Raw genomic sequence first — 20,642 nt, forward strand, 5'->3', positions numbered from 1 at the left:
ATTCTCACCCCTACAACCCAAAAGATGTGCAGGCTAGGTGGATTGGGCAGACTAAACTGCCCTTAATTGGAAAAACAAGAATTGTGTACTCTTCAGTTTATTTTTTAAAAATAACTCCTCCCACTCAATGCTTCTGCAACCCATCTTGCCCCGCAATGCCAGATTACATATTACTCAGACTGCTCTACTGTGCCCCCATCATTCAGAACTCTGTCCTCAATACTGACAGAAGAAAAAATGACAGAGGTTGAGCCAACATATCTTAAGACCAGCTAGTTGCACTTTCCAAAAATAGAAAAACTGTAGAATTCAATTTTGAGAATATTGTAAAACAAAATCCAGATAACCTACTTAATAAAATAATTCACTGTTCCAACATGTTAAATCTGTGACTCACGATTCATTAAGACATAACCCTTCGCCAACTCCACCCACCATTAGGAAACATAATATCCCCCTGACACACTGAGAAACCCACAAGTTATATACTAAATGTATATTTATATATTCTAGCTTTGTCAACATCCCAGAACTGGCTAACTATAGATGGAAGCCCAGATAGACTTGGAGCACATCTGCGGAGGGCAGAGGTGAAGATAATTTGGGTCTCATTAGGAGTACACTAATGCAGTCTGCAGCGATATAAAAGCAAAGTTTAGTTTCAAGGCATTCAAGTAAAACTTACATCTTAGAATGAAACTTACTCGCATAACTTCCTAAATTGTTCCAATTCAAAACAATTATTTTTCTCAAAAAATCCATCAGCAAAACTTTAAATTATCAATACTCTTCCTGTCTTCAGTTTCAAGCATTTTGCTTGTGTCTCTTATAGTTAAATATTGCAGGAAACATTTCAATCACACCATAATATAGATTTCACGAAGTGATTTGCCTCATTAAGTAACAATTCTTAATATGTGAAAGGAAAAAGACAACGACTGGCACGGATGGGATTTAACAACACTATTTCGTACTTTATTTTAATTGATGGCACTTGTTTCCATTTTTTCTACCACATTAGTGCTCTTTCCCCATACTTACCCAAAGATGTGGATCCCTTTGATGAAATGCAACTGCACTGGCATTTCTCCATTATTCACCTGAGCCTCAACATTGTCAGCATGCATTGTAAGGGACATGGCAACAGTGCTCACTGCTGTTGTAACTTAAAACTACACACACACACTTCTAGCAGAGGTTCACCAAACACAAAATCCCTGGCTCATTGGACCATATCTAGTCCAAGTAGCAGATTTCTTGCCGACCAATCAGCACCCTTTTCTCATGCAGTATAAATTGTTGCCCGCTTTGAAATTTGGTTTTCTTGCATCTGTCCTGATGAGTGCTGGACAGCATCACTTTTTTCAGCAATACTCAATGCATTCACACACAAGCATATGGTTTTAATTGGTTTTCAACATTGAATTGAGCTGGCAATGAAACCATCAGTAGTCAGAAACAATTGAACTTAAATTGGAGCATGAAACTGGTTATTAGAATGTATATTAGCAATATATCGCAGTTTCTTCACTGTCGCTGGGGCAACATTCTGGAACCCACTCCCTAACAGCACAATGGGTGTACCTACACCTCAAGGACTGCAGCAGTTCAAGAAGGCAACTCACCACCACCTTCTGAAGGGCAATTAGGGATGGGCAATAAATGCTGGCCTAACCAGCGATGCCAACATCCTGTAAATTAATAAAAAATAAATCTGTCATTAGATTATAATCATGAAGTCATTTATATAGCCATCTCTCAAATGATTCAAATATAGTCTAACCCTACCAGCCATCACCTCAAGTGCTCATAGGAATTTAAGAAATGCAAATTTGACTCCAAAGATACATATTTACACAATGAATAACCACCTGGCCATTTGGAAAAGCGAATGTGATGTAAAAATACCCAAATTAAAATCATTTCTCACGCCTGTACAAAAATGGAGTAAAAGAATGTTGACCTGGAATTTACTGTCAAAATAACAGTGAAGCTAATTGCCCCTGCTACTATTTATGCACAAATGTTATAACAACTCGTGCAGTTAACCACAGAAATCCCAAGGTTGCCATCTAAATTGTGATGCTCCACTGTCAACTTTACAACAATGGTGTCTCGCCATCTGCTTTATCATTGAAGTGCACTAAATGACACGACGTTGCTGTATTTTCCTAGCAAAGATGAACTCACTAAAGAAAGTTAAGTTCGTGATTTCAAATCTAAGTACTCGTTAAACAAAATGTCAAGTATTAATGACTGCCTATCAACCTCTCTGGAACTGAAAATTATTTACAAATGTCAAGTTTCATGCTTTCAGGTTTTAATTATTGTATAAAAATGAAATTTCTTGTTCAACTTTTCCTTCAACTTTTTTCCCATCTTGTAATCAGTTATTTCTTTCTGTCTTTACATACATTTTTTGAGATCATGTTCACTAACTCAGTTTTCATTACCTTCTCAGTCCTTGCACTATTAATTTCTTAATCCTTCAATATGATGGTTAAGGAGATATATAGTTGTTTGCCCTGTTCACCCAACTGCCAGATGCCCCATTTCCCTCAGTGCGATATCAAAAGAATGCACTTCCTCTAATTTGTCATGCAAGACATTTCAAAACCAACACGTAACTGCAAAGTCTACAGCAAACACGGTTAGGTCCCCTGCAAAGCAAAATCTGATCCATTATTTTCTTCACTGTCATGACCTAATCCACAAAATCTATCTGAATCAAACAACAATAGAAAATGGAAGGGATGAGGAGGAATTACAGCATAAATGGACAATAAAAATCCACTTACATAATTATGCATAAAAGCAGCATTTGCAGAAAAAAAACTTCCTACTTAACTCACCATACAAGGCTTTTCCACTTGTCTTTGAAGTATTATCCATTGTTGGTTGAGTCACTGTGTGAGAAGCATAGCCACTAAATAAAAAATAAGAATCAGAATGTTAATCTGACTGAAAATCCTGTTTTCTATATCCCTCCAAAGTTTAAGAGTAATTATAGAGCAGAGTTTCTGAAGTCATACAGCAGACATGTTGGAATTTGTTCATCCGGCACAAACTCTTCAGCATCATCCGATCCAAAACCTCAGGAAACCCACAGCGGGTTTGGTGACAGGTGGGCGTGGAAAATCTGGTGGGAGCCGAAAAGTTGGAAACCCAATTGCATTAAACTAGGTTGCAATTCTCCCAATGGTGGGTTAATGGCAGGTTGGTCAGCCCGCTGGCAAATGGAGAGAATGCCATTTGCATCCCATGAATACTCATTAGAACAGCAGCTCACTGATAACCGTCAGGCCTTCCAATCTTAATTCATGCCAGTGGCAAACCATGTCGGTGTCAAACCTGATTGTTAAAGAACATGTGCACAAGGTGACTCACAGTTGGCAAGAGACGGAATTGAGTGCAACAACACTTTCCGCCATAGTGCCACGCTATTCCAGATGCACTCTCCACCACTTTGCCAGGGCAGGTAAGTTTCTGACTGCCATCTAGATACTGAGCTGGTCATCATGGTCAGCACCATGTTGCTGGACCCATGGGCCCTCCTGTGTCACCACCTTGGTTCAGTACTGTGCCTGAAGTTGGGGAGTATAGGGGTCTCCCGCTCCCACCTTGAACCACACACCAGTATCCATCTGGACAGAGCTGTGCTGTGGTAATCACACAGCCATTGCAACAAAAGTCCAAGGTTCAACCAGGGGTGGAGTGCAAAGCAGGAGGTGGTGGTCGCGGCCTGACAAGGACAAGGGGAGCATTGTGGAAAGAAGGCTGTGCCCAAGGGGTAGGACAAGGGTTCACGATGGCAAGAAGGTGGATGAAGATGATGAACAATAGAAGGCAGTGGGAAATCGGAGGGGAGCTCGACCCCGACCTCAGCAAGCCACCACGAAAAGCTCACAAACAAGGGGGTCAAAGGGAATACCATATTGTTTGGAAGGATCTGGATGAAGACTCCAGAGGTGGTGGTAGAGGCCTATGTGGGTGCCTTGCAGGTGATGGGCTCAGTGGGAAGGTTGTTGAATCAAGGAACAGATATCTATGAAGCTGCCAAGCCTTTTCCCTCTATGTTTCTGACATCCTGGACCAGTTTAGCACAGGGTTAAATAGTTGGCTTTTAAAGCAGACCAAGACAGGCCAGCAGCGCGGGTTCAATTCCCGTACCAGCCTCCCTGAACAGGTGCCGGAATGTAGCGACTAGGAGCTTTTCGCAGTAACTTAATTTGAAGCCTACGTGTGACAATAAGCGATTTTCATTTTTTTTCACCCTGCATGGGATGCCACCATTCTGCTCAGCAGGCCAGGTGTCGGCTGAGCCACCTGCCACCACACTTGCTCTCAAAATTCGGCCCCAAAAGTGGCAGTATCTTTTGCTGTATTTTACTATAACGAAAATACACCTAACATATTTAATACATGCAAAATGGAAGACTGATTTTACCTCAAAAGTGCATTTAAGATATCATCCTGTGCTCAAAATCCATAACAATGAATGACCAACTTTGTGGAGATAATAAAAATCAACTATCAACAACATAGTCGGTCTTAGGGCAGCACGGTGGTGCAGTGGTTAGCACTGCTGCCTCACAGCACCGAGGTCCTGAGTTCAATTACGACTCTAGGTCACTGTCCATGTGGAGCTTGCACATTCTCCCAGTATTTGCGTGGGGTTCGCCCTCACAACCCAAAAATGTGCAGGTAGATGGATTAGCCACGCTAAATTGACCCTTAATTGGAAAAATGAATTGGGTACTCTAAATTAAATTTTAAAAAACAGCATAGTCAGACTAGTTAGTAAAAAACAGAAAATACTAGAAACACTCAGCTGATTAGGCAGCATCCGCAAATGGAGCAACAGAGTTGTGTTTCAACAGAAGGTGCTGTTTAAAGATCCCAGATCTGAAATTTCAATAGTTTCCTTCACCACATATACTGTCTGGCCTGCCGAATATTTTGCAAGATTTTCCATCTTTATTTCAGATTTCCAGCATTCCCATTATTTTGCTTTTGTCGTAGTTGGATTGCTCGTCAGCATGAATTTATCCTTCACAAACATTCTTGATGAGAGTGCATTTGGGGGAAATTATTGAGAATGCTTTTAATCTCACTGTTGTTGCTGCTGTTTGCGCTGGCAATAGAACCCCGGAAATGGCCTTTAGGGGGTCAGTGGAGTGGCAAGAGATTGTGAGGGGGAGTAAGGAACACGGGTGTCACTGTACACGGACAACCTGTTACTCCTTGTGTCGGACCCACTGGACAGTATAAGGAGAATTGCGGACGTATGGGAGAGGGTTGGGACCTTATCGGGTTATAAGTTAAACGTTGGGAAGAGTGAAGTTTTCCCGATGAATGGGGCGGGTCGGGAGGCCTTCCTGGGGGCATTGCCATTCAGGGTAGCCAGAGATAGGTGACAGGGGGAATAGGCTACGTTGCACAAGTGGAATCTGACAACGTTAATGGAGGAGGTCTGTGGGGGGGGGGGGGGGGGGGGGGGGGGGGGGGGGTTGGAAAGTTTAAGAAGGAGTCGTCATACTGTAGGGGGTCCAGCCTGAGTGCCATGATGACGGCGTCGCTTTTGCTGGTGCCAGGGAGGTATACGGTGAGCCCGGTGGTGCAGTCTGCGGTTAAAGTGCGGAACCAGCTGAGGAGACACTTCAGGATGGAGGGGATGTCGGTGCTGACACAGTTGTGCAGAAATCACAGGTTTACGCCGAGGGAGATGAATTGGCATATATAGGAAGTGGAGGGAGGAAGACAGGCAGGGGGTTTGGGTCTTCCGAACCGGATGTATTATTACTGGGCGGCGAATGTGGAGAAGGTGCGGAGCTGGGTCAGAGGGGTTCACTCCCAGTGGTCAGAATGGAGGAGAGTTTGTGTCGGGGGTCAGGATTGAAGGTGCGAGCAATAGCGCCGCTCCAGACAGCCCCGTGAAATACTCAGGGAGTCCGGTAGTAATAGCTTTGTTGAGAATTTGGAGGCAGTTCCATCAGCACTTCGGGTTGGGGGCAGGGTCAAGAGAAATGCAGATTCGGGAGAACCATAGATTTGAGCCAGGGAAGTGGGATGGAAATTTTCGAGATGGGAGGAGAAAGGAATTAGTACTAAAAGATTTGTTTCTTGGGGTTCGGTTTTCTGGATTGAAGGAGCTGGGAGCGAAGTATCGGCTGGAGCAGGGGGAAATCTATAAAAAAAAACACTTTCATATGTTTTAATCCTGTCCAAAGCTGATAGGAGGTTTTTAGGTTAATCTCTAAAGTGGTGCACATGAAACTGGACCTGGGCCCTCGGAAGGCCATATTCGGGGTGTCAGACCAGCCAGGATTGCAAAAGGCTGCGAAGACAGATGTTCTGGCCTTCGCCTCGTTGATCGTCCGAAGGTGGATCCTGTTGGGGTGAAGATCAACCACTCAACCCTGTGCCCTGGCGTGGCGTGGGTACCTGCTGGAATTCTTGACTCTTGACAAGGTCAAATTTGAACTGAGGGGAAGGATGGAGGGGTTCTACAATTCATGGGCTTTATTCACAACGCACTTTCGAGAATTGGATTACATCGAACATTGGAGGAAGAGTTGGGGGGGGGGGGCGAGATAGGATGAGGAGATAGGAAGGGATGAGGAGATAGGAAGGGGTGCGTGGAGTGAGGCGATGCATAGGGTAAATTCAACCTCCTTGTGCGCAAGGATGAGCTTGATTCAATTCAAGGTGGTGCACAGGGCGCATATGATCGGGGCAGACGAGTGTGAGATGTGTGGGCGAGGGCCAGCGAAACATGTGCACATGTTCTGGGGCTGTGAGAAGTTTGAGAGGTACTGGGAGGCGGTGTTTGGGATGCTATCGAAGATTGTGGGGGTAGAGGTCAGGCTGGGCCCAATGGTGGCAATCTCTGGGGTATCGGAAATGCCAGAGCTGATGGAGGGGGAAAGAGGGCCAACGTCCTGGATATTGGCTCTCTCGATGCCCCACAAAGGATATTGCTGGATTGGCGGTTGCCGATGCTGCCAGTGGTGGCGGCCTGGTTGGGGGACCTATATGACTTTCTTTGACTGGAAAAGATCAAGTTCGAGTTGAGGGGATCAGCAGAGGACTTTGAGACACGGTGGGGACTGTTCATGACAATGTTTAAGGAATTGTTCATCGCGGGGGGATGAGGGAGCAGAGTGGGAGAAAAAGGGGGGTGGGGAGAATTGTGCAAACCGAACTATGGGGGTGCTGAGATTGCTATTGATCTGTGTTGTTGTATTTTTGAATAGGTTGTTTGGAATAAAATACACTAAAAAAAGAGAATGCTTTTAATCTGAAGTCACAAGAATCAGGACACCTTGTCCAATTTCGTACTTCATGGAATAATCTTACACAAAATACATCTCTCCTACTTTGATAAATAGCTTGCCGGGTCAGCTATTAACAGAAGGAACAATGCAGTTGGGGAGCTAGAAAGGGATTGTTGCATGTAAAGAACAGTAAAGTGCATTCTGAGAACAATAATTAGTCTTCATAATTCATATGTTCTCCACAGATCGAGTATATTAAAAAAAAAAGCCAGAAAATATATAACGTCTAGGATAACTGCTTTGTGGACCAAAGAGGTTCTTTGGAGGAAAAGAAGTCTGAACAATGACCACCGGTGAAGGTAGGAAATGTAGAGTAAAGGGTAAACATCAGGAGCATTTGATACTGTTGTAACTGTGATGCAATGTCACATGCTAAGAGACCAAGATCTAGTGGGAAACATACTGACAACGTCATGTACAGTGCTGAGATGTATATAGATCTGTAAATAAACAAGAATAGCTTTTACGGAAATCAGTCTAGGGATAATAGGGGAATGCAAAAGAAACCCCATCCAGACGCTGATGCCAAGATGAAACAGGAACATTACTTCATTGGGCCATGGCAAGTAGGCTTAAAAACTCACGGATCCCAGAACAGAGGGCGGGGAGGGCTGATGCTGTCAAAACATGCCACATCCCACTAAGCATCGTTACTTCAAATTCTTACTGAACTGCAAAAGAGCATCTAGATACACATAAATCTGGAGTGCCATCAAACAACGCAATTTTCTGAAAGATATATATATCCAGCACAAGCTTTGAAACGCTCAGGAGAGCTTAAAGATAATCTAAATAGAAAATCAAAGTAACTTAAAAAGAAGATTGGGTTCAACAGCAGCTCAAATCAGACAAAATGTGCTGAATCTGTTAGGGATATATGAACCTCTGGAATTTAAAAAGTTATGACCATCTTTAAGGTCATATGGTAGCACAGACTCAGTACAAACGTAAGAGCATATTTAAAGGGCTAATTGAGGCTCCAGGAACCCTCCAGGAACCATGATATTAACATTCTCCAACTTTGTAATGATTGAAAATCTCTGGCAGAAACTGAAATGCTCTGACAGAAACTCAAACAAAACTATCTTTTATATTACAATTTTTAAAATTCATTCATGGATGTAGGCATTTAAAAAAAAATAAGTATTTTTATTCAAGTTACCATGTATAAACCATTACAACACAAAATAAAATAAACTCAGCACAACCCCCCCCCCCCCCCCCCCCCGCACATCCCCCCAATCAGCCTACCCTCCATCCCCCCCAACAATTAATGGTAACTAGCTCCCCAAAATACAGAATGAACAAACCCCATCTCTTGTGGAACCCCTCATTTGCCCTTTTGAGGACAAACTTAACCTTCTCTAAATGCAGGAACTCCATTAGATCCCCCAGCCACGCCAGGCACAGAGTGGAGAAGCAGACCTCCACCCCAACAGAACCCGCCTGCGAGCAATCAGCGAGGCAAAGGCTAAAACATCTGCCCCCGCTCCTGACTGCAACTTCAGCAGATCTGACACCTGAAATATGGCCACCAGGGGACCGAAACTCCAAGTCCACTTGCAAGACCGCCAACATGGCGCTGAAGAACGACCTCCAAAATTTCTCCAACTTCAGGCAGCACCAAAACGTGTGCACATGATTAGTTGGGTCCCTCCCACACCGTTCACAAATATCTACCCCTCAAAAAGCTGGCTTATCCTGGACTTCGAAAGGTGCGCCCTGTGTACCCCTTTAGCTGCATCAACCCCAGCCTCACACAAGGTTTGAGGCATTCACCCTCCACAACACCTCCAACAGTCCCTCCTCCAGCGCCATTCCCAGCTCCTCCTTCCACCTTGCCTTGACCCCATTCAGGGACACCTCTTCTTCCAAAAGCCTCCCATAAATCGCCGAGATGTCCCCCACCTTCCAACCCAATTACCGACAACGCCTCCTCCAACTCCATTACCGACAACACCTCCACCAGCAACGAGGAGAAAGTTGCTACCGGAAAGGTCGGAAAGTCCTTTTTCGCAAAGCCCCACACCTGCATGACCCAAATCCCTCCCAGTACAGGAACCCAAACTTCGCCCCCAACTCCTCCAAACACGCGAACCGCCCTTCCAAAAAAAAAATCCTTCATCTCTTTCACCCCTCTTTCCTCCCAGTCCCAAAACTTCGCATCCATCCTCCCGACTCAAACGCATGATTCCCTCGGATCGGCATCAACCTCAACCACTGCTCCAATCTAAAGTGCTGCCGAAATTGCCTGCATATTTTCAGCGTGGCAACCACCACAGGACTCCCCGAATACCTTCCTGGGCAAACTGGAGCAGGGCCGTTGCCAGAGCCTGCAGTCCCAATCCCTACGGGAACCCACCTCCATCCTCACCCACAAAGCCTTCGTCTTCCTACTCCAACTCCGCACCTTTCCTGCATTAGTCACCCAGTAATATTACAAAAAGTTCAGATGACACCCCCCCGCACCCCCCTCTGAAGCACAGTCTTCCTAATCCTAACCACTTTAATTTCCCAGACAAACTATGAAACCAACCTATCCATACCCTTAAAAAGCCCGTTTCCTGATACCCTTCTTGAAGATCTACACCGCTCGCTCGGTAAGGCCGTTTGAGGAAGGGTGGTATGGGGCCATTCGGATGTGCTTCACTCCGTTCATTTTCATTAAGTAAGCAAATTCTTCATTGGTGAACGGTATACGATTGTCCCTTACCAATATCTCCAGGAAGCCATGGGTGCTAAACATGAGTCGTGGCTTCTCAATAATGGCCTTCGAAATGGTGGATGCCGTCTGATGGATATCCAGCTATTTAGAATGGGAGTCTACCAGAAGCAGGATCATGGAGCCTTGGAAATGTTTGGCAAAATCTGCATGTAGGCGTACCCAAGGCTGGCCCGGCCATTCCCAGGCGTGTAATGGTGCAGCCAGCAGGAGTCTCTGCTGCTCTGGCACAAGGTAGACTGCTGGGCCAGTCATTCAATCTCACCATCAAACCCTGGCCACCACACTGAATTTTCATTTTCGACACCCCACATGTCCGTTGTGCAAGTCTGGCCCGTTTATCCTGGCTTGGGATCACGATGCGGGCCCCCCACGGGAGGATGCTGTCCGCCACACCATGCTCCTGCTGCTTTGCTCAAAGGCTTGTAGCTCTTTGGGTAGCTTCGCTTGCTGACGGCCGTGCAGGACGACAGAGTGCAACTTAAACACTGGGTCCTTCTGCCAAGTCGTGTATCTGGGCAGCGGTGACCAGCAAAGTGTCCATGACGTTAAGGGTGGATATGACCTCATCAGCCCTCGGTGGGGGGCACGTTGGCAACAGGAGCTGGCTCAGAGCATGCGCATTCGCAATGTGCCCAGGCGAGGCTCCAATACGTACTCATACACCACTAGCAATAGGGCTCATCGCTGTATTCTTGCAGATGCTATGGGAAGAATCATCTTGTCTTCTTCAAATAGACTGAGTAATAGACATCTGATTAATGATCTCCTATGCAACTTGGTGTCACACTTTTTTTTGTAATGTGCTTGTGAAGTATCTTGCAACATTGAATATTTACACCTTTAGCACAACAAAAATTGTTTCTGTTGACTACGGAAAATGGGAAAGGGCAAGTAGTACTAACGGATATGGGAAACTTGAAACAGGTCTAGCCCATCTAGCCCTCACGAATGACAAAGAATGTGGCAATATTGTGATGAATGTAGAAATTGATATACATTATGTGTCACATTTGCGACAGTAATGTTCTAAAAAAAACTCTGGGTTTAAAATACATACAGGCAGTATGTCTGCTAAAGCTGTAATTAGGCAGTTGTAAAACAAGGTCACAATTGTTTTTAACCACTTACCTGGTCACAGATAAAGGGTTATTGGGATGCTGTTATGATTCCTAAAGATTGCTTGGAGAGTAGATTTGTCGGAGGAGTTGTATTTAGTCCTCGTTAAGCAGGTTGTGTGATATTAGTGGGATACAGATGTGATCAATGGGAGGAGCCAGGTCTGTCTGTAGTTTTGCAGTTTGTCATAGGATTCAAGTTTGACAAGGCAGAAGGATTTTAAGTTGAACAGCAGTTTTGCCAAAGGCTGCCAGGTTGAGCAGAAGTGTACTTAATCTGGTCCTGAAAGGAACGCTCTCCGAAGGTGAGCAAGTAAACCTACTTTGTTAACTTTATTTATAAATGCCATTTAAACTGTCTTGGGTGCTTAATTGGAATTAGTAGCAGGTATAGATAGGAAGTGTAAGTTTTTCCTTTGGGAACTGTTAAACTGATAATTGTAAAGCCATTTTCTTTGATGTTAATGTGGTTAATTGTGGAAAGTTTGTTTTAACATAATAGATACCTCTTGATCAGAGTCATCGCTCCTGGGGTGAAGTATCCTTTCCTCAAAAGTTTTACACAAAAATAATTTGGTGGGGGGGGGGGGGGGGGGGTCTTGTCCTCTATCCTAACATGTGTTAGGGTCTAATCAGGTATCTTAACAATACTGCACTTACGAGTCTCAAACCAGGACCTACAAAGTCGGTTGTACAGTCTGGCAGTAAGAATACGGTACTGCAGGTTGTGAATTGAAAGAGCCAAAAAAACAAAGCACTTGCATTTGTATAGAGCCTTTCACATCCTCAGGAAAACCACTTTACGGCCAATAGAGTTCTTCCAGTGTTTTTGCCATCGCAACGTAGGAAGCAAGGCAGCTTTTTTGCACTCAGGAAGATCACAGAGAGCAATGAGATAATGGCCAGTTAATCCCCTTCAGTGATTTGTTTCATGCTGTGGAAGAATCTTCCCCAACAAATCATGCTTGGACAGTAATCTGAAGTTTCTATACTCTCTTTTGAGTGCAGACCCAAGTATGAAGACAAACCTGATGACTGGAGGCATTGAACCAAAGTCATGTTGGTTGCTACAGACAAATCTAATCAAATCCCAGAAAGTGGAGCTTCAGCAACGTACAGATGGATTCAATTCTTTTTATATATCAGTAACTGCTAATTTGAAAAAGTAACTGCAGGCACTGCTTTTAACACTTCCTTAAATTCTCATGGCTCAAGTTAAGTTGAGGAAATGACGAACACTGCATTTAAAATATTTTTAAAGTACAGAGTGAATGGTTCTTTGCTGATTCTTTAAATACACAGCTGCCATTATTTGAATGGAGATTTACAGAAGGCATCATTAGCAACAAACAAATCCTAAATCTCCCATGCTTAAGCAGTATACAGAATTTCTACACAAAATCAGCTCTGCCCAGTTTGTGATTAACATGTTTATACATTATTTGGCTATTCCAATTGGTGATCAGTCTTTAGTCAGAACATTCCTGAACAACTTTAAAATAGATACATTCCTGGATCTTGAAAAAATTAACTTGCCTAAAAAGGTCAACAAGGCACTAATGTTAATTTGTTCAGGAATAAATAGCAGCTGATTCAATGTAATAATTTACCCAATGTATTTGGTGGAGATGAATCATTCTGCATGGAGAGCAACACAATGTTTTTGGATAAAGGGTCACATCATAAGTCAAATCATCAGGTGAAGAGGTAGTAGCAGGAACCCTCCCAATTCTCTTTTTTCCCCTAATTCAGGGCCAATTTAGTGGAATCAGCCTGGAGGGGCCTCCAGAGATAGAGGTCTCCCCGGTGTATGACCCTCTCCCCCGCAAACAGCGTCAATCCAGGTTCTTTTCCATAGATGTCACGCCCAGTCCCCGAAAGAAGAGAGGCGGGGGGATAGTGAGGAAATCCCAGCAGCTGCCGCTGTCCCCAAAACAGGGTGCTTCGGGGTCGGACGGGAACGGATAGGGCCCGTTCCACCCAGAACAATTGAGCACCCCGGACTTGTTCAATTTCTCAGGGGAGGGGGTCAGCGATAACCACCTGCTTCTTAGGTTCTTAGCGGATTATCGTTTGGAAGACCCTCTGTCCCAACCGCTTCTCTGCCACCATCCTGGAAATGTTTCCGGAGTCATTTTCGGGGCCTTCCGGTGACCAGGCAGCGGGGGCGGAGCAGGCATCTGCACCACAGCCTCCCGCTGGCATGGGGCCCCGGGAGGAGCCTGAGGAGATCCCTCCTGTCGATGATCCCAGTGGCGGGATCAAGGCAGGCCTTGAGTTGGTTGGTGGGCCCGTGTCGCCCGCCGCACTCACTGTGGAGGAGGACTCGGGCCCGGAGGGCAACTGTCCGAAGGCTGTCAGCCGCCCAGTGTCGGGGGCGGAGGGTGCACGAGTGTAGCGGAGTGTAGGTCTCACTCGTGCCTGACACTGTGTCGCCCCTCACCCTCTCTGGGGGACTTCCGGAATCTGGCACATCATAATTGAAGGTTCTTTTATTTTTCTGCCTCCGTAGATAGTTCAGGCAGTGCCCTATTTGTCCCCCCTTCACCAACACTTTGACTCCCGCCTTTCCCACCACCCTCCTTTCCCTTCTCTCCCCACCACCCCCCTTCCTTTCCCTTCTGTTGGTACAGAGGCGAGGGTATCTGGTCTCTCCAGCGCAAAGTTTAGTGCTTGTACCATTTGTTTTTTGTAGAAACGTGTTGTGAACTATTTTAATAATCAGAGTATCCACCCCCCCCTCCCCGTACATTGGTACTGAGGGGAGGGTACCCTGTTTCGCCAACACAAAATTAGTGTTTGTACCGTTTGGCCTTGTATATATTTTTTACTGTTTTAATAAAAGGATATGGCAATCCACCTGCCCTGCACATCTTTGGGTTGTGGGGGTGAGACTCACACAGACACGAATGTGCAAACTCCTCACGGACAGTGACCCAAGGCTGGGATTGAACCCAGGTCCTCAGCGCCCTAACTGAAGTCGCCACATGAGGACTTTATGCCTCTGGTAAACTTAACCATTACCTATAGTCCCTGAACCTCTTTTGATCCAAATACTAGAAAGGAATTGGAGGATTTGACATGAGATACAAGATAGGGCTAATAAATCCCCAACATAACAATGAAATCCTTCACACTTTTGAGCAAAAGAGCATGCAATGGTTACGGATCTTAATAACAGCACTCTACGAGGAGACACACAAAATCTGAAATTAATATGCACTCTGAACATGGCTGACTACCATGAGAACTTGGGGAGGGGAGGAAGAATGGGAAAAAACATGATAACTTGCTTCCTTCGGAAACTCCAATCTACTCCAGCGACTCTGTAGGTCACCAAATATTTTCAATGTGATTGAGCAAGAAAAATTAAATCCAGTGGATGTGTGTGAACTGCGAGCTAAATTGGGTTGTTCAGTTCTTCATCTTCCAGAAATATAAAGAAAAAACACAAAAGCAAAATGGCGCAAAGCCAAGGTGTGGTTTATGTTTGAAAGATGGATAAACATTCATTTGAAAAATTTGGCAAACATACTTCACTGGAGGAGAAGAGTAGGATCCGAATCCTTCCTGGTGATAACTCGACAGATGTCCATTCATTTTTGTCTAGTCTCAAACTGTAATTTGAAAGAAGTAGCAATTATGTCTTTGTGAACAAAATTAAAAATATTGTGTTGCATAGCATATGAAGCACCATTAATTCTGATGTACAAATAAATGATAGATTTACTCCACAATTCACATTTATTTCATCATACCGTTACATTTTATTTTCATTACTGGTTCAAAAATTAATGATACTCAAATGTAACTAGCAGCAAAAATCTATGCTGTTGTAATTTCAGAGCACTTAATCTACAGGGATTATATTTTGATGACCAGGGACCCACATGTCGATTATTACTCAAACATTATTTGCTTGCATATCACACGCACTCAAGCTCACAACTCTTATTTCGAATGTAAAACAGAACTCAAGGTATATGGAAATGTTCAAATTCAAATGACAAACTATGCAGCAGGTGGTAATTTGCAACGTAAAAATGCATGCTTCGTGGAGGGGTTGGGGGGAGGGAAACAAATCTGTCAACACTGAATGTGATTTCACTCATGCAAAACCAGGCAAAGCAGCTAATTATCCTGCCCGAACAATTTACCCGCTGTGCATTCTATAGTGAAAACTGGACAACAGAAGCACACAAACTGACAAACTGCGCTGTTTTGGAGCCTTAATTTGCAGTCTAAACTATCAGACTGCAGTCACTGATTCACAACAACATGCAACTTGACTAAAGCATCACAATTGGCATATGTATAGTGTGTATAGGGCCTATGTAAGTACAAAGAACAAAGAACAAAGAAATGTACAGCACAGGAACAGGCCCTTCGGCCCTCCAAGCCCGTGCCGACCATACTGCCCGACTAAACTACAATCTTCTACACTTCCTGGGTCCGTATCCTTCTATTCCCATCCTATTCATATATTTGTCAAGATGCCCCTTAAATGTCCCTATCGTCCCTGCCTCCACTACCTCCTCCGGTAGTGAGTTCCAGGCACCCACTACCCTCTGCGTAAAAAACTTGCCTCGTACATCTACTCTAAACTTTGCCCCTCTCACCTTAAACCTATGCCCCCTAGTAATTGACCCCTCTACCCTGGGGAAAAGCCTCTGACTATCCACTCTGTCTATGCCCCTCATAATTTTGTATACCTCTATCAGGTCGCCCCTCAACCTCCTTCGTTCCAGTGAGAACAAACCGAGTTTATTCAATCGCTCCTCATAGCTTATGCCCTCCATACCAGGCAACATTCTGGTAAATCTCTTCTGCACCCTCTCTAAAGCCTCCACATCCTTCTGGTAGTGTGGCGACCAGAATTGAACACTATACTCCAAGTGTGGCCTAACTAAGGTTCTATACAGCTGCAACATGACTTGCCAATTCTTATACTCAATGCCCCGGCCAATGAAGGCAAGCATGCCGTATGCCTTCTTGACTACCTTCTCCACCTGTGTAGCCCCTTTCAGTGATCTGTGGACCTGTACTCCTAGATCTCTTTGACTTTCAATACTCTTGAGGGTTCTACCATTCACTGTATATTCCCTACCTATACTCCCCCCAACCCCTCCTACAAATATATTTTCAATGCCTTGTTTTCTAATTACATTTCCAAGATTTCTTTGCGCATGAAAATGATACTCCCAAGGGAAGCTGTTCTTCAATGCTCTTGAATTTTTAAATGGTCGATTTCATTTTTTCCACTAGCTTTCGAGCACATGAAACGGTTCAATTCATTTACAAAAATAAAAATCAGAAGTGACCCCTTTTCATTTGAAGAATACTCTCTTTTAGATGATGGGCCCATTTACACACTGCACCCCATTTCGACTGAAGGGAAGCAAGTAGCACAAGGTTATTAGCAGAAGTCGCAATCAAGAATTACATCCTTTTAAGGCAACGCAGTGCTATCAAACAGAAAATAAAACTCAAACAATAACACAGAGCTTGTTTGAATGCATTACGCTCATATTGTGAGACAGCCAAGGTCCAAAGAATTACGGTTGCGATTGGAATTATTTTTAAAATGTAACATCTACAGTGATGTAATCCACCTTTCCTTCACAAGTACCATTCAACAATAGTTTACAACACAAGGAGGCAACTTTTGGAACAAAAAGCAAAATGAAATTAAATGAAAATCATTTATTGTCACAAGTAGGCTTCAAATGAAGTTAGTGACCACATGTTCGGGGAGGCTGGCACGGGAATTTAACCGCGCTGCTGGCGTTGTTCTGCTTTACAAGCCAGATGTTTAGCCCACTGTGCTAAACCAGCCCCTCCCAGCTAAATGTGCCTCCCAGAACATGCATTCATTTAAATTGAATGTGAGGACGCCTCCACTTTTAATATTCAATCTAGCTGCTGGAGGACGCATTAAAGGAACTTTAAGCAGATAGTTTGAATGTCCTGCACCTCTTGTGAATAGTCATTCACAAAGTTAAAGCAATAATTAATATACACGACTGCATCCAGCGTGAAGTGTGTACCACCTGCAATATAGACGGCAGCAACTCATCAAGGTTCCTTTGATTGCACCTTCCAAAATGGAGATGTCTACCACCTTGAAGGGCAAGGGCAGCAGATGCTTGGAAATGCCACCGCCTGCAAGTTATCTTCCAAGCCACACACCATCCTGACTTAGAACCATATCACCATTCCAACTTGGAACCGTTATCACCACTCCTTCACTGCCGCTGGTCAAATCCCAACTGGCCAAAAGTCTAGAACTCCCTTCCGAATAGCACTGCGGGTGTACATACACCACATGGTCTGCAGCAGTTCAAGGTGGCTCACCACCATCTTCCCTGATTATCCCTGATAACCCGGTCAATATCCATTTGTCAATCAACATGACAAAAACAGATTATCTAATCATTATCACATTGCTGTTGGTGTTTGCTGTGTGCAAACTGGCTGCCTCATTTGCTACATTACACTTTAAAAAGTACTTCACTGGCAGCCAGCGGCCATAAAAATAGCTATATAAATACAATTTGTTTCTTTCTTATAGGAATTCAATTTGGTTCTTTTCCTTTCAGTTCATTTATGCATTGTCAACATTCTTAGAAACATTTGAAGCCGTTTCCTTCCAGGACTGTTTTGCATATCCTCACTTGTTTCTAACGATAAGATTTCCCCCATGGCCAAAACTCTTGCCCAACAGAAAAATACAACATGGAAAGATACGATCAGAAATCTTACCTTTGTACGTACTATGTATTATTTGAACGTCATTTTTTTAAATATATAAACTTAGAGTACCCAATTATATATTTTTCCAATTAAGGGGCAATGTAGCGTAGCCAATTTGCCTACCCTGCACAACTTTTCTGGTTGTGGAGGTGAGACCCATACAGAAAAAAGGAAGAACGTGCTAATTCCACACGGCCAGTGACGCAAGGCCAGGATTGAACCCGGGCCCTCAATGCCATGAGGAAGCAGTGCTAACCACTGTACCACCGTGCCGTCCTGAACATAAATTCTAATTGTGCTTATTTGAGATTTTAACCGTTTAGTTAACAGGAGACATACATAGAACATAGAAAATACAGCACAGAACAGGCCCTTCGGCCCACGATGTTGTGCCGAACCTTTGTCCTAGATTAATCATAGATTATCATTGAATTTACAGTGCGAGACAGTTTGAAATAACTCAGGAAATCTTTAATGAGATCTTTAATTAGTTGTAAATATCTATCAAAGATTTTTTTAAAATAAATTTAGAGTACCCATTATTTTTTTCAATCAAGGTGCAATTTAGCATGACCAATCCACGTACCCTGCACATCTTTGGGTTGTGGGGATGTAACCCACGCAGACATAGAGAGAATGTGCAAACTCCACACGGACAGTGACCCGGGACTGGGATCGAACCCAGGTCCTCAGCACTGTGCAACCCTGACGTCCGATACTTGTCAAAGATAGAGCGGGGACATGAGCATTACAGCCCATCGGCGATTATGTTAGCAACAACAAAAAGAGGGAAGTCTCACCCTCCACGTTTTGTGAGGCACTGAAGGCCGTGATTAGAGGAGAGGTCATAGCCTACAAGGCAAGGAGAGATAGGGAAGAGAGGGTGGCCAGGCAGCGAATTGTGGACTCCATTCTGGAAGTTGACAGAAAATACTCCGAGGCCCCGACCATAGAGTAGCTGGCGGAGAGGAAAAAGCTGCAAGTGGACTTTAACCTGTTATCCACCAGGAAAGCAGTGTACCAACTCCGCTAGACCTGGGGAACCTTCTACGAACACAGAGACGAGGTTGGTGCCTATTGGCTCACCAGCTGAGAAAGCAGGCTGCCACAAGGGAAATAGCACAGGTAAAGGATAGCAAAGGCAGACTGGTAACAGAACCAAAGGAGGTCAATCGGGCATTTGAGACCTTCTGTCGGGGACTGTACACCTCCGAGCCCCCCAACGGGGACGTAGGGATGAAACAGTTCCTCGACGGGCTGGAACTACCAGTTGTGAGGGAAGACAGAAGGGGGAGCTGGAAGCACCAATTGAGGCTGACCTCTACAAAACATTTGCGCCAGTCCTAGCCTCACACCTAAGGGACATGTTCACAAAACCACTGGCAAGGGGCACCCTGCTCCCCACGCTACTGCAGGCCACAATTACACTGATACCCAAAAAAGATAAAGACCCGACGGAATGTGGATGATATAGACCCATTTCACTACTGAATGTGGACGTGAAAATACTTGCAAAGGTCCTGGCCAAAAGGCTGTGCACTGGAGGTGGTCGCAGAGGACCAAACGGGCTTTCTCAAGGGTAGGCAGTTCACAGTGAACATCAGGCTGAACGTAATAATGAGACCCCCCACCTGGGAGAGAACACCAGAGGTGATCGTCTACTTGGACGCAGAAAAGGCCTTCGACAGTGTCGAATGGAAGTACCTCCTCAAGGTACTGAAATGTTTGGGCCAGGAGTGGGGTTCACCGCCTGGGTGAAGCTCTTGTACAACACTCCCAAAGCGAGTGTCCGAGCTAACACCACCAGCTCTGAATACTTCCAGCTACAGAGAGGAAGACAGTGCTGCCCCCTGTCCCCACTCTTGTTCACGCTAGCGATCGAACCCCTGGCGACAGCCCTGCGGGAGGTAAAAAGCTGGAAGGGAATCCGGGGAAGAGACAGAGAGCACAGAGTTTCACTCTATGCAGATGGCCTGCTCCTCTATGTCTCGAAGCCACAGGAGGAACTGAAGGCAATACTGCGGATCCTGACGGAGTTTGGAACCTTTTCGGGCTACAAACGTAACCTGGACAAAAGTGAGGCATTCCCAGTGAACCCAAATGGGGGGGGTTGCAGAGCTGGAGGGGCTCCCATTTAAAACGGCCCAGAACAGATTCAGTTACCTGGGGATCCAGATAGCCAGAGACTGGACACAGATCCACAAGTGGAACCTGACCAGCTTGGCGGAGGAAGTAAAAAAAGAACCTACAAAGGTGGTGCTCACTCCCACCAGCCTGTTCCAAAACCTGTTCGAGGCCAGCAACGAAGAGCAAGTTAAGAATAAAAAAAACAAGATAGATGAGGAACCAAAGAACTGCACAACCCGGGGGGGAAGGAGACGGAATGAAGATGGGGGAATCACAAAAGAGAAGAGGAGGGAGGGGAGGGGAGGGGAGGGGAGGGGAGGGGAGGGGTAACCCCCCCCCCCTCCCTGAAAATAAAAGCAAAGTACAGCTGAAGTCAATGGGTGGGTGGGTTGGGTGGGGGGGGGAGAGAGACACCATAGACCAATCCAGAGGGCGGCGAAATGTATATAGGGTCAATTAAAAGAAAGAAAAAAATAAACATCTCTGTATAATAAATTAAATTAACGTGGGTAAGAAACGTGTGGTGTATATATATTATACACACACAATTGTTTATAAATATGAGAATTGCCAAATAAAAGATTT

General features: G+C 44.7%; 1 protein-coding gene across 8 annotated transcripts in view; it reads right to left on the minus strand.

The window, feature by feature from the left end:
- eps8a (EGFR pathway substrate 8a, signaling adaptor) overlaps positions 1–20,642 on the minus strand; it is a 214,449-nt gene that overhangs the window by 91,771 nt on the left and 102,036 nt on the right. For all 8 annotated transcript variants that reach the window (XM_072471718.1, XM_072471717.1, XM_072471713.1 and 5 more), the window contains exons 2-3: positions 14,713–14,794; positions 2,853–2,926 (exon numbers count right to left, since the gene is read on the minus strand). In XM_072471718.1, coding sequence (XP_072327819.1) covers positions 2,853–2,926; positions 14,713–14,777 — 139 coding nt within the window. In that variant the 5' untranslated portion in view covers positions 14,778–14,794. The remainder of the gene's footprint in view (positions 1–2,852; positions 2,927–14,712; positions 14,795–20,642) is intronic.

Source organism: Scyliorhinus torazame, chromosome 13 (genome assembly GCF_047496885.1).
Source record: "Scyliorhinus torazame isolate Kashiwa2021f chromosome 13, sScyTor2.1, whole genome shotgun sequence".
NCBI classification, from domain to species: domain Eukaryota; kingdom Metazoa; phylum Chordata; class Chondrichthyes; order Carcharhiniformes; family Scyliorhinidae; genus Scyliorhinus; species Scyliorhinus torazame.